This window comes from Hypomesus nipponensis, chromosome 5, assembly GCF_054491055.1.
Source record: "Hypomesus nipponensis isolate SF chromosome 5, ASM5449105v1, whole genome shotgun sequence".
NCBI lineage: Eukaryota > Metazoa > Chordata > Actinopteri > Osmeriformes > Osmeridae > Hypomesus > Hypomesus nipponensis.
The window spans coordinates 4,589,507-4,602,449 of NC_140365.1; the positions used below are offsets into that span (position 1 = coordinate 4,589,507).

Here is a 12,943-nt window from a genome sequence, read left to right on the forward strand (position 1 = left end):
CCCTCTCCTCCCTCACAGCTACGTCCCTGTTTTGGATCGGGTACCAGTTGCGGTTCTCTGTTCACAATTATTTTGTACCGTTTTTACTTGTGACTGGAGGGTGTCCTCAACACGGGAATAGGAGAACTGTGTTTATTAAGTGACATTTTGTTTCTTATTCGTCTGCAGGAACATAACCATGTCTAGTCAAGAACTTACAGAAAAAAGTTCTAAAACACTGGAAGATGTTCATGTCGTTACAGAGGAGCTCAAGAATCTGTACTACAAGAGGCTACTCCCCATAGAGAAACACTGCAGCTTCCATCATCTTCACTCCCCCAGCTTTGAGGATGCAGATTTTGACAACAAACCAATGATTTTAGTCATGGGTCAATACTCAACCGGAAAAACGACTTTCATCAAGTGAGTATCAATATGATAATTTTGAAATCACTGGCCTGATAAGCACTGATGTAGGAGGATGTACTTATGGCCCATTATCTTCTGCTGTACTTTCTATCTACATTATTTGTACTTTGCTATCGATAAAAGTTAAGTTCAAAGTTACAAAAAATCTTTTCAATGTGATTTAGTTGTGGATTTTGATCAGATATTTGTGTAATAAATTTGGTGTGTGGTATAAGGTGTGTAGTAGATATGTAGCTTCTGGCTAATCAGTGAGTTTCACAGAACTATTCCATCTGTGCATCTCCTGGCATTATTCTGCAGTCAGTCAGCCTGTGTTTGTGTGTGTTTGTCTGTTAGGTATCTCCTAGAGCAAGACTTCCCAGGAAGCAGAGTTGGTCCAGAGCCTACTACCGACTGTTTTACTGCCATTATGCATGGGGAAGTGGAAGGAATAATCCCAGGGAATGCCCTAACAGTAGATCCAAAAAAGCCCTTTCGGAAACTCAACCCTTTCGGAAATGCCTTCCTTAACAGGTGAGAGTATGGTTGATTTGATTGTAGAACATTTGAAGTGTAAATCACACGAGCCTTGCTCAGATTCCAATACGAATGACTGTGGAGGTAAGGAGAGATGGAGTTATATAAGAGTACTGTCGACAATATCGACATGTTTCTACATCTACGTCATTGTTGACTGTTTTTCCACTGCAGATTTCAATGTGCCCAACTGCCAAATCAGATCCTTGAAAGCATCAGCATTATTGACACTCCAGGAATCCTGACTGGGGCTAAAAAGAGAATGAGTCGAGGTACGTTGGACTGATACAGTATGTACGTCTAGTGGAGTTTAGTATAGTTACAGTTAACTGAAGGGACTCATGACTTTATTTGTGTCTAATCTTTCATAACCTTGTAGATCAAGAAACAACATTTAAATGGCTGTCATAGATGAATGCATTGATGCATCTGGTCTGGCCTGACTAGGGTGAGGTCTCAAACACAAGAATGTATGAGATCATTTGAGAGCCCTAAGGAAGGTTTTGTATTGGATGCGAGGATGTGAAACGTCTCGATGGAGCCATGGGTGGAACTGTAAATGCTCTGCTGTAGTTACCATTCTTCTTCACACAATAATGAAAACCACAACTGTTTCTTAAGCAATTCTGTGCAATTCATACTTGAGTTAAGACCACTTTCTTGCTCTTCCTTATCTGTAGGTTATGATTTTCCAGCAGTGTTGTGCTGGTTTGCGGAACGTGTGGATCGCATCATCCTCTTGTTTGACGCGCACAAACTCGAGTTTTCCGATGAGCTTACCCGTGCCTTCGGAGCGCTGCGTGGCAACGAGGACAAGCTGCGCGTTGTGCTGAACAAGGCAGACAGGGTTGACTCTCAGCAGCTGATGCGGGTGTATGGCTCCCTCATGTGGTCGCTGGGGAGAGTGTTTCGGACCCCTGAGATACTCAGAGTTTACATCACCTCTCTCTGGTCCGAGCCACGCCTGTTGTCTGACCACTGCCAACTGCTTGAGGTGGAGGAAGAGGCTCTCTTGACAGACATCAGGAACCTGCCTCGCAATGCGGCCATACGCAAACTCAATGATCTGGTGAAAAGGGCACGCTCCGTTAGGGTGAGGGAGGCGTGGCCTATTATTTCCTATAAAGTTAATTATTCCTCATTGATAATTTGTATGTAACGAGCAAATATTAACTTTTAATTGCTGCTGTTTTTTTTTAATTGTCACTTAGAAATGAAATATTGCTCCTCTACTTGTTCCTATAGGCACATGCACACATCATCAGCCACCTGAAGCAAGAAATGCCTGCATTCTTTTGCAAAGACAGCAAGAAACATAGCCTGATCTATGACCTCCCTCTTATCTTCTCAAAGATCCAGCAGCATCATCGGGTCCCTGCTGGTGACTTCCCTGACTGTGGCAAGATGCAGGTGTCCTACTATCCTAAAACAGCTGCATGCTTTACCATAATGTAAATGAATATGATTGTCCTATATTCTGAACAGTCTTGACTTCTGATACATTTAACCTTTCTATATCTTTATTATTCCAAGGAAAAACTCATGGGTCAAGATTTTACAAAGTTCAAGACACTCAAATCCAGCTATATGGCTTCCTTAGACAAGTTACTGTCCACTGACATTGCAAAGCTGATGCCCTTACTGCATCAGCAGGAAGGGAAGAAGGAGTTTCTGCCAGTGATGATGGATACTGACTTTTTGGGAACCTTCAAACCTGTCTACAAGAGAGATCCATTTGAGGACGCAACTGAGAGTGGGGAGGGGAGCGTGGTACAGGTAGATGAGTGGGTGGTGGCTAGAGATAAACAGAAATATGATGAGATATTTTACAATCTCTGTCCGAATGATGGGAAACTGAGCAGCACTAAGGCCAAAGAATGGATGGTTAGCAGCAACTTGCCACACACTGTACTCGGCCATATCTGGAAGCTGTCAGATGTAGACTGTGATGGAATGCTTGATGATGAGGAGTTTGCCTTGGCAATCTATCTCATCGAGGGAAGGGTGGAGGGCCACAGGCTACCTCAAGAGCTGCCTGTACACCTGGTGCCACCCTCCAAACGCCTACACAAAAACCTGGAGTTGTAGTCACTGTCTGATACATTCATTTGGGAAAGTTTCCAGGCTTTGTCACCCCAAAAAAATATATTGTCAACTTTACTTGGATGAACAAACGTTTATATATTGTTACCAATTTGTATTAAATCTAGCAAAACGATCATTATAGTTATTCACTTATTTAGCACATTCACAATAACATTTTATTAACATAACAAAACATTCATGACACTTAGGCTACTCGACTCAGTTTAGATATTCATTGACTGCATCGGTATCTTGAAAATAGCATGGCGTTCAGTGTGTAGTAAGCAATGATACACGTTATACAACAGGGATTCCCGGACATGCTGGTTAAGTCGTGATATATGGAAATACAATCTTTTGACTTGTGGAAATGATGCCTCACGGCGACTTTTATTTGAATGTATTTAAGCTGTTCAGCGTGTTCATCTGAATGTGTTTGTTCCCACAACGAGATTGTTATCACATCAGTCGGTAACCGTAGTGATCTCACAGGGACAAACTAAGGACTAACGACTGGGGAGAAACTCTGGAGAGCCTTCGCCATGGAGATTGTCAGGGCGTCACAGGATCACAACGCGCAAATGTATCGAATTTAACCGCAGCTGCTCCCTTTGCGTCGACGGACAGAAACGTCACGTGATGGACAACACAACGAGGAGGTCGAATTCAGCAACCAAACCATTATGTTTACATTGAAGGGGTGACTAAAATCTGACTTGTATGTTATTAGACTAGTAAGAAATGTATCAAATGTAAAAATACATGTATTTATGCACAATAAATTTAACATATATCCACTTGTATACATTATTCGCGTATATGGGGCGTGTGCGAAGAAGCCCAAACTCAATGTATGCTACTTTTACCCCCATGTCAAAAATGTATATCCTCCCCTTTGTGTAAGAGAACCCCAGGACGATGTTTCTGAACTCGCTCCGCCTCATATCTAACCCAATAACACATTTTAGGCAAGTACAAAAACGTTACTTGACATCGTTGGGTAATCATCGTCTAAATAATCACTACTGTGGTCAAAGTAGGACCTTTGCGAGTATCAGTATGGGCGTCAAAGTTCACGTCATTTACTGGTAAGTAATTGGTGTTGGCTATTTTTGTGGAGCTTTACATTAACATTTTGCAAAGTTAACAAGCTACCTCTACTGTTATGCTGGAAATGTTACTCAATTTAACTCGCATATTTGTTTGTCTTTAGCGGTGGATGAGGGTACAGGCCCAAGGTAAGCGATCTTGGAAATAATCTCAAATCTTTCTAGCTGCAGCGGTGAACTGTGTGATTTGATATACCTTGATGATGAACTGACATGTATTTTCAGTTCACCAAGCTCATGACCCAGCTTGAGGATGAATTCCCAGGCGACCTTGAGATTGTAAGCATTTGATATGGATAAAAAAAAGGGTGATATAGCCTACAGTAGTTCATCAGGTGTTGATTTGGCAAACTGTTTCTACTTACTAACTTGATGTTGTCTAAACCTGATTTACCCAACAGACTAGTGAAAGCACTCCAACAGCTTCTGGCTGGTTTGAAGTGATGGTGAATGGCAAGTTGGTTCATTCAAAGAAGGTACTAATTGATTCAGATGTCAATTGGATCCGCTTGCATTTAATTTGTAGACAGTGTACTCAATTTGATAGTATGGACAATAAAATACAATCCTTTTCAGGAGGGTTCAGGCTATGTGGATAGCGATCAGAAAATGGCACCAATAGTGGCGGCTATTGAACAGGCCATGGGGAAGTAAAGTGCTTGTCCTAGGAGGTAAGACATTTTGCACCTCAACCTCAATATTTTATGATATGTGGTTCATCACGTTCACTGTGCATGTGTTAAGATGTTGTGTCTCTTGTTTCCACAGTGTGATCTTTTCTGTTTGTTTACACTTTGACATGGCAAACAATGATGGCGGTGTCTTAAATGTCGAAGACATGGATACTGCTTGATGAACCTTGCTGTGGCATCGTTGGTCCAGACAGTTAGATTCAGCTCCTGTAACAGCACTGTGTTTTGGAGCTGGTTTACAGTACAAAGGGAATGTATCTTATTAGTGATTGAAAAACAACGTTTTCTCATTTTGACACATCCAAGATTAAGTTTTATTCTCAATAAAACTGATGCATTTGACATTACATTGTTGATTTGTCCACTTTGTAAATGAACTGAATAAAATGAAATTGATTGCTTCACACTATATTCCACTGGGGCAGAATTAGAGCTTTGCTCAAAAGTCTTTAGTCTTTTTCTATTTTGTTATTTTCTTTTTATTTATTTAACCTTCATAGTTAGTCACAGATAGTTCTGTTGTGTATTTGGAAAACTGATTTCACACTAACTATGCTATGGTTGGAGATGACAGGAGACACACCCTTGGTACACATCCCAATAGGCAAACTTAAGACTTGTTGAGCTCTTTAGATATATGCTATACTTACATATAATAGCAGAGCAAATTGATTATTTGTTCGATGTTATCTTCAAAGATACTGAAGAATGTAATACTTGTCAAACTGTTGTGTGACACACATTTTTCACGATAGGATTTTCAGATCAGTATCCACACTTCCAAAAAAGGTTACCAGCAAATGTCCACTTCTAAGTTGGGAGTTGACAAGTACTTGTTCGACTTGTTTTCACAGACATTCAATCAAAATAATAAAGCAATTGGTTACATTATTTCTGCCTAGCCTACTCCAGTCACCCACACGTTGTTAGTGTCATTAAGGACTGTGCATTTGCTGTCAAATCCTAAAAACATGAGCTTCTAGTCTGAATGTGAGTCACTGTGAGTGAACAGCCAGACAATAGGTAAGGAGGCAGCTGCAGTAGTTCATAGCTGTGTTGGGCTGGCCTTGGGTGTCAAATAGGACTGGTCTAAACCAGAGAGATTGGGTCAGGCAAACCTATCCTCAGGTAATCTTGCTTTGTCTGGGGCATTTTTTTTCCACACCTCAGTGTGTTTCAGTTCAGACTGTACTAAAGATACAATTCTCTGTAAAAAAAAAAAAAAAAAAAGCCCCAGCAACAGCACCCTTGCCAATTTGGTGACAGACTAGGCTTGTGTCATTATCCCCACTTCACTCAGTGAAAGCTAACTAGTTAATCAAACAAAACTGAAAATGCCCAAATCCCAAGTGCGGCATTAATGAATGCAACGCAGTTTCATGAAAACATCTTGAATACAGGAAAGTTTTGCTGACATAAAAATTAACAGAAAATACGGAGGCAAGTGAGTGACCGAAAAGTGCCAAACACAGTCAACCTTCAATTTAGTGGGTTCAAATTTCAAAACAACTCATTATCTATTTGCGGTTTAAGATGACAAAAATTATAGGTCAGTGTCAACTCCATCTTCAAAGAAAGAAAAAATGTTATCAAGCCTGCACGCCAGTATTTACAGAGATTGTAAGCTGTCTCTGGGACTGGTGTTGGTCAGTTCTTTATCGGATGCACTGTCTAACCTTTCGTAGGATAAGCTTGGGTGCACCTGTGACAAAACATTAATGTTCTCATCTTAGACCAACAATTACGCAACACAACCGATAGTATAACGCTATATAAACATGACCAATTGTGTCCATGTCTACACTATCAGAGGACAACATGAGGACAATCATTGCTTTGATTTTGGGAGCGTCGTGCATGGTGGTCTTGCATGCACTATGTCCAGAACCTAACACGTTGACAGATTTTAACGGCAATAAGATTTGTGCACGCCTGTTTGAAGACAGTCACTACGTGTACGATCAAAGTTGTGGTGGAGAGACTCTCGATATCCACCCAGATGACGATGTCCCGATCATGCCGTACAGTTGGAGAAACCGTGCCTCCTCCTTGGTGGTGTCAAGCCGCTGCTCCCTGACTGTGTGGTCACGAATCAAGAAGGAAGGAAGCAGGCGCAAATTCTCAGCAGGAATTCAGTACCGTCTCAAAGATGTGGGCCAGGGCCTGTTCGGGGACTGGGACAACGACATCGCCGCGTACTACTGCACCTGCTAGATGTGGACGTCGCTGCAGCAAGTTTGTTTGTCACTGAGCACAAATAAATGAATGAAATTGAACTAATGCCTCGTCATTATATTTTTGTTAGACCTTTGTATTTTTGAAAAGCATATACCAAAGCAACACAATTACTGGAAACGAAAAGGTGTACACCTATATTATGTAAGTGATGTTGACTATTCTCAATCTTGGAATATGCCTTTAGACTTGGCCATAATTGTCCATTTTAAATAAACTTCTTTTAAAAATGTATTTAACTTTCATGTCTGATGAGATAGTTCTGTGATGTATTTGGAAAACTGATTTCACACTAACTATGCTATGGTTGGAGATGACAGGAGACACACCCTTGGTACACATCCCAACAGGCAAACTTAGACTTGTAGAGTTCTTTAGATAGATTTTGTTTGTTCATCTTATCTTCAAAGATATTGAAGAATGTAATATTTGTTATACTGAATGTGACACATCATTTGCTACAATAGGATATTCAGATCAGTATCCACATTTTCAAAATAGTTAACAGCAAATCCAGTTAGGAGTTGACAAGTATTTGTTTGACCTGTTTTCAAAGACATTCAATCAAAATAATAAAGCAATTGGTTACATTAATTCTGCCTTGTAGCCTACTCCAGTCACCCACACGTTGTTAGCATTGTGCATGTAAATGTTGCCATCTGTTAAGGACTGTGCATTTGGTGTCAAATCCTAAAAACATGAGCTTCTATAGTCTGAATGTGAGTCACTGTGAGTGAACAGCCAGAAAACAGGTAAGCAGGCAGCTGCAGTAGTTCATAGCTGTGTTGGGCTGGCCTTGGGTGTCAAATAGGACTGGTCTAAACCAGACAGATTGGGTCAGGCAAACCTATCCTCAGGTAATCTGGCTTTGACTGGGCCTATTTTTTTTCCACACCTCAGTGTGTTTCAGTTCAGACTGTACTAAAGATACAATTCTCTGTAAAAAAAACCTCAAAGTGTGGCATTGTAAACTCCACACAGTTTCATGAAAACATCTTGAATGTAGGAAGGCTTTGTTGACATAAAAAATAACATAAAATAGGGGGCAAGTGAGTGACTGAAAGGTATCAGCCTTCAATAAGGTGGGTTCAAATTCACAACTCATGACCTATTTGCAGTTTAAGACAACAAAAATTATAGGACAGTGTCAACTCCATCTTTAGAGAGAAACTTTTTTTTTAAATAAGCCTGCAAGCAAGCACATTGTAAGCAACTGTCTCTGGTACTGGTGTAGGTAAATTCTTTATTGAATGCGCTGTCTAAACTTTTATAGGATAACCTTGGGCGCACCTGTGACAAAACCTTAATGTTCTCATCTTAGACCAACAATTACGCAACACAACCGATAGTATAATGCTATATAAACGTGACCAAGTGTGTCCATGTCTGCATTCTCAGAGGACAACATGAGGACAATCATTGCTTTGATTGTGGGAGCGTCGTGCATGGTGGTCTTGCATGCACTATGTCCAGATCCTGCCTCGTTGAAAGATTTGAACGGCAATAAAATTTGTGCACGCCTGTTTGAAGACAGTCACTACGTGTACGATCAAAGTTGTGGTGGAGAGGCTCTCGATATCCACCCAGATGACGATGTCCCGATCATGCCGTACCGTTGGAGAAACCGTGCCTCCTCCTTGGTAGTGTCAAGCCGCTGCTCCCTGACTGTGTGGTCACGAATCAAGAAGGAAGGAAGCAAGCGCAAATTCTCAGCAGGAATTCAGTACCGTCTCAAAGATGTGGGCCAGGGCCTGTTCGGGGACTGGGACAACGACATCGCCGCGTACTACTGCACCTGCTAGATGTGGACATAGCTGCAGCAAGGTTGCTCTGATTATAAATAAATGTATGCAATTTAGCAAATGCCTCGGCATTATATTTTTGTTAGGCCTATGTATTTTTGAAAAACATACCAACACAAAACAACGCAATTACTGGAAACGAAAAGGTGTGCCTAGATTATGTCAGTGATGTTGACTATTCTCAATCTTGGAATATGCCTTTAATAAACTATAGACTTGGGCATAATTGTCCATCTTAATAAACGTTTCTAGCCTATGAGAAGTATTATTAAAACTTAGGCCTACTTGACTGGCAGACAAGTGTAGACTGTATTGTGCTCACAAGTTCAAGTTCAAGGCTGTTATTGTCAGATGAACAGAACAAGACAGGGTCAGACTGGGCACAGACTGGGCACTGAAGTTCTTTGGACAAGACAATGCCTTGACTCACGCTCACACTATATTGCACTGGGAATAGTATTTGTGTATTCATTTAGCCTTCATATCTGATGAGATAGTTCTGTGATGTATTAGGAAAACTGATTTCAGACTAACTATGCTATGGTTGAAGATGACAGGAGACACACCCTTGGTACACATCCCAACAGGCAAACTTAGACTTGTAGAGCTCTTTAGATATGTACAAATATGTTATATTTACATTTAATAGCAGAGCAAATAGATTATTTGTTTGATGTTATCTGCAAAGATACTGACGAATGTAATACTTGTCAGAAATGTAAATACAACACAGTTTCATGAAAACATCTTGAATATAGGAAGGCTTTATTGACTTAAAAAATAACACAAAATACGGAGGCAAGTGAGGGACTAAATTGTGCCAAACACAGTCAGCCTTCCATTCAGTGGGTTCAAATTCACAACTCATGACCTATTTGCAGTTTAAGACGACAAAAGTTATAGGACAGTGTCAACTCCATCTTTAGAGAGAAACATTTTTTAAATAAGCCTGCAAGCAAGCACATTGTAAGCAACTGTCTCTGGTACTGGTGTAGGTAAATTCTTTATTGAATGCGCTGTCTAAACTTTTATAGGATAACCTTGGGCGCACCTGTGACAAAACCTTAATGTTCTCATCTTAGACCAACAATTACGCAACGCAACCGATAGTATAACGCTATATAAACATGACCAATTGTGTCAACGTCTACACTCTCAGAGAACAACATGAGGACAATCATTGCTTTGATTGTGGGAGCGTCGTGCATGGTGGTCTTGCATGCACTATGTCCAGATCCTGCCTCGTTGAAAGATTTAAATGGCAATAAGATTTGCGCACGCCTGTTTGAAGACAGTCACTACCTAAACGATCTAAGTTGTGGTGGAAAGGCTCTCGATATCCTCATAGGTGACAAAGCTCCGGCCGTGCCGTCCCGTTGGAAAAACCGTGCTTCCTCTTTGGTGGTGTCAAGCCACTGCTCCCTGACTGTGTGGTCACAAATCCATATGAAAGGAAGCAAGCGCAAATTCTCAGCAGGAATTCAGTACCGTCTCAAAGATGTGGCCAAAGGCGGCAGGTCCTTGAAGGGCCTGTTCGGGAACTGGGACAACGAGATCGCCGCGTACTACTGCACCTGTTACTAGATGTGGAGGTCACTGTAGCAAGGTTGCTTGTCACTGAGCACAAATAAATGAATACAATTTAGCAAATGCATCGTCACTATTTTTGTTAGGCCTATGTATTTTTGAAAGGCATATCAAAACAAAACAAAGCAATTGCTGGAAACAAAAGATGTGCCTAGACTAGGCTGTGTTAGTGATGTTGTCTATTCTCAATCTTGGAATATGCTTTTAATAAACTATAGACTTGGCCATAATTGTCCATATTAATAAATGTTTCTAGACTACGAGAAGTATTATTAATTGTTAGACCTATTTGGCCGGCAGACAAGTGTGTATTGTGCTCACAAATGCCATGCACTATAATTGGCATGGTATAGGCTATATTAACCATCCACCAACTCACAGCAAAAAATACAATTTTGACTCCATTCATGTCATAATCCCGTAAATGCGTGGAATCCTGCATGGATTGAAACTGGAAAGGCACTGTGCCTCCTGCTGCCGTCTATAACACTGCTGTTTCAGATTCTAATAGGCAAGGGTCTGTAGTTACTGAACGTTTTGGATTTCTAATCTTAATTCCTGTTGTGGAACTAGAAATACTGGTTAGCTATTCTACAGATATGTGTCTTTGGTGCAATTTCAACTCGTTCGTCCATTCGGTCACAAAGACACTTACAATATCACGAATGTGGGGTCTTGCTTAACAATGGATCACGTGGAACTTCTGTGAAACTTTATTCAGGTTCATTATTCATAGGACTCTATGATGGTAAGATGATCTGCTTGTTGTAAGATGATCCACTTTAGTAAAAACCTATAACAGTAACATTTAATACCATTTAAGAAAATGATCTAAGGTTATTTTAACTGAAACTTCTGCCAAAAGCTCAGAGTTACTCACATGTAGTTTCCACACAGAAGACATGTATAAGAGCCGTTTTCACACTACGTACAGCCTTTTCTATCTGTGAGTCTTATCAGATTGATTCAGCCAGACATTTGGATTGGCGTCTATGATATGTGGGTGATGGAGACACAGTCAAGGGAGAAAGGTCACACCACATGTTGTCTGTTATGGCTGCATTAAACTCTACATGGGGGAAGAACCAGCGCTAATTATGAGAGGAGGCAACCTCCCCACCTACTCTACCCTATCATCGTCTTAATCTTTTCATTTGTAACAGTACATGGGTAGAGAACTCTTTTCTTCAGGAGCCCTGGATCTATCAGTCAGTTGGTAATCGTTCAGTGGTAAGTGGGAAATATTTATCAAACATTTACATTAATACGTATCAAAAATTATATGATGATTTACTTTTTTTAAATTATTTGATTTGATTGCTGTGGGACAGATACATTTAGCAATAGTAGCAGTTACTGTACATGTTTCATATTGAAATTCACTCTGATCGAGTTTTAACTGAACAAGATGTAAATTGCAGTGATAAAAAAAGACCATTACTTTCTCAATCTTTAGTATGGAGGCAGATTAAAAATATACATGAAAAGTTTATTCTCTGAGAAGTGAGTGGACAGGCTAAAGCAAGACATGTGGACCAGCAAAGCAAAGTGATTCAGGTCCACAGATACGGAGATATATCAGTGAGGTATCTCTTAATTCACGCGCAACGGAGCATAAATACAACGACCACAACTTAAAATCACCCAGCATCATATTTTCTCTTGAAGGACATTCAACACAGACAATCATTTTTGGACAAATTGTTACAGAGTACAGTAACAGAAAAGGAGAGAGGTGTATTTACTTCTTAGGTAGATTAGGGGAAGCCTCTTTAGGGAATGTTGTCTGGGCCTGTCCCCCCTGACACCGCCCCCCCCCCCCCCCTTAGAGGCCCTCACTGTGCCACTTCCAGCTGAGACCCAGGGAGTATGAATAACAAGCAAATTAAAACAGTGTCCTTGTGGCTTAATCCAACATGTTGGCATTTATTTATAATGCAAAAGGGCACCATAACTGTATTCCCTGCACCTTTAACGTTTTTTAAAAACAGTCATTACTTTAAAGGCATGGTCCAATTGTCACCACCAGGCTGAGGTACACCAGAAAGGTGAGGATGTCCAATAACATGGCCAAAATAGCCGATGCCAGAAAGACTGTGGAACAACTGAAACTTGAAGTCAACATTGAACGGATGCTGGTAAGTAAGCAGACCCCGCAGATACGAGTTGAATCCAACCATTGTATGTTGCCAAAGTAGAAGTTGATTCAGTTGTGTGTGCAGGTGTCTAAAGCAGCAGCTGACCTGATGGCTTTCTGCGAAGCTCATGCTAAAGAGGACCCTCTGGTGACTCCTGTGGTATCCTCTGAAAACCCTTTTCGAGAGAAGAAATTGTTCTGTGCAATACTCTAATTCCAGTACGTCATTATAAAAATAAATGAATGGATATTATATTACTTAAATTGCAAGTGCGAGCAGAATGATGTGTAATTGTTTTTTAACCTATTTATTTTCTTTATAGTAGAAGAATATCAGTGTTTTTTATGTAATCAAATATAAATATCAGGTGT

At 40.5% G+C, this 12,943-nt stretch overlaps 4 protein-coding genes and 2 pseudogenes across 4 annotated transcripts; all 6 read left to right on the forward strand.

The window, feature by feature from the left end:
• The first annotated feature begins 29 nt into the window (after positions 1–29).
• LOC146287963 (EH domain-containing protein 2-like) lies at positions 30–3,143 on the forward strand. Its single transcript, XM_084698037.1, has 6 exons — positions 30–402; positions 745–921; positions 1,099–1,196; positions 1,605–2,017; positions 2,170–2,334; positions 2,458–3,143. The coding sequence occupies exons 1-6, from the start codon at positions 179–181 to the stop codon at positions 3,010–3,012; spliced, it is 1,632 nt and encodes a 543-aa protein (XP_084554163.1). The 5' UTR covers positions 30–178; the 3' UTR covers positions 3,013–3,143.
• A 767-nt stretch (positions 3,144–3,910) lies between these two features.
• Positions 3,911–5,157, forward strand: selenow1 (selenoprotein W, 1). Its single transcript, XM_084698039.1, has 6 exons — positions 3,911–4,097; positions 4,223–4,247; positions 4,344–4,397; positions 4,520–4,594; positions 4,695–4,789; positions 4,887–5,157. Exons 1-5 carry the CDS (start codon positions 3,928–3,930, stop codon positions 4,770–4,772), a joined length of 402 nt encoding a protein of 133 aa, XP_084554165.1. The 5' UTR covers positions 3,911–3,927; the 3' UTR covers positions 4,773–4,789; positions 4,887–5,157.
• Positions 5,158–6,604: 1,447 nt separating this feature from the next.
• Positions 6,605–7,086, forward strand: LOC146287965 (syncollin pseudogene; annotated as a pseudogene).
• Positions 7,087–8,427: 1,341 nt separating this feature from the next.
• On the forward strand, positions 8,428–8,992 carry LOC146287966 (syncollin-like). The gene has a single exon (XM_084698643.1). The coding sequence runs from the start codon at positions 8,428–8,430 to the stop codon at positions 8,845–8,847; it is 420 nt and encodes a 139-aa protein (XP_084554769.1). The 3' UTR covers positions 8,848–8,992.
• A 1,013-nt stretch (positions 8,993–10,005) lies between these two features.
• On the forward strand, positions 10,006–10,497 carry LOC146287967 (syncollin pseudogene; annotated as a pseudogene).
• A 1,972-nt stretch (positions 10,498–12,469) lies between these two features.
• Positions 12,470–12,785, forward strand: gng8 (guanine nucleotide binding protein (G protein), gamma 8). The gene is made up of 2 exons (XM_084698156.1): positions 12,470–12,572; positions 12,657–12,785. The coding sequence occupies exons 1-2, from the start codon at positions 12,489–12,491 to the stop codon at positions 12,783–12,785; spliced, it is 213 nt and encodes a 70-aa protein (XP_084554282.1). The 5' UTR covers positions 12,470–12,488.
• The last annotated feature ends 158 nt before the right edge of the window (positions 12,786–12,943 follow it).

Coding starts and splice junctions, on each gene's coding strand:
- LOC146287963 (XM_084698037.1), top strand. CDS start 179: ATGTCTAGTCAAGAACTTACAGAAAAAAGTTCTAAAACACTGGAAGAT. Junction 2,018..2,169: donor AAAGGGCACGCTCCGTTAGG/GTGAGGGAGGCG, acceptor TTGTTCCTATAG/GCACATGCACACATCATCAG. Junction 2,335..2,457: donor CTGACTGTGGCAAGATGCAG/GTGTCCTACTAT, acceptor TATTATTCCAAG/GAAAAACTCATGGGTCAAGA.
- LOC146287966 (XM_084698643.1), top strand. CDS start 8,428: ATGTCTGCATTCTCAGAGGACAACATGAGGACAATCATTGCTTTGATT.
- gng8 (XM_084698156.1), top strand. CDS start 12,489: ATGTCCAATAACATGGCCAAAATAGCCGATGCCAGAAAGACTGTGGAA. Junction 12,573..12,656: donor TCAACATTGAACGGATGCTG/GTAAGTAAGCAG, acceptor TTGTGTGTGCAG/GTGTCTAAAGCAGCAGCTGA.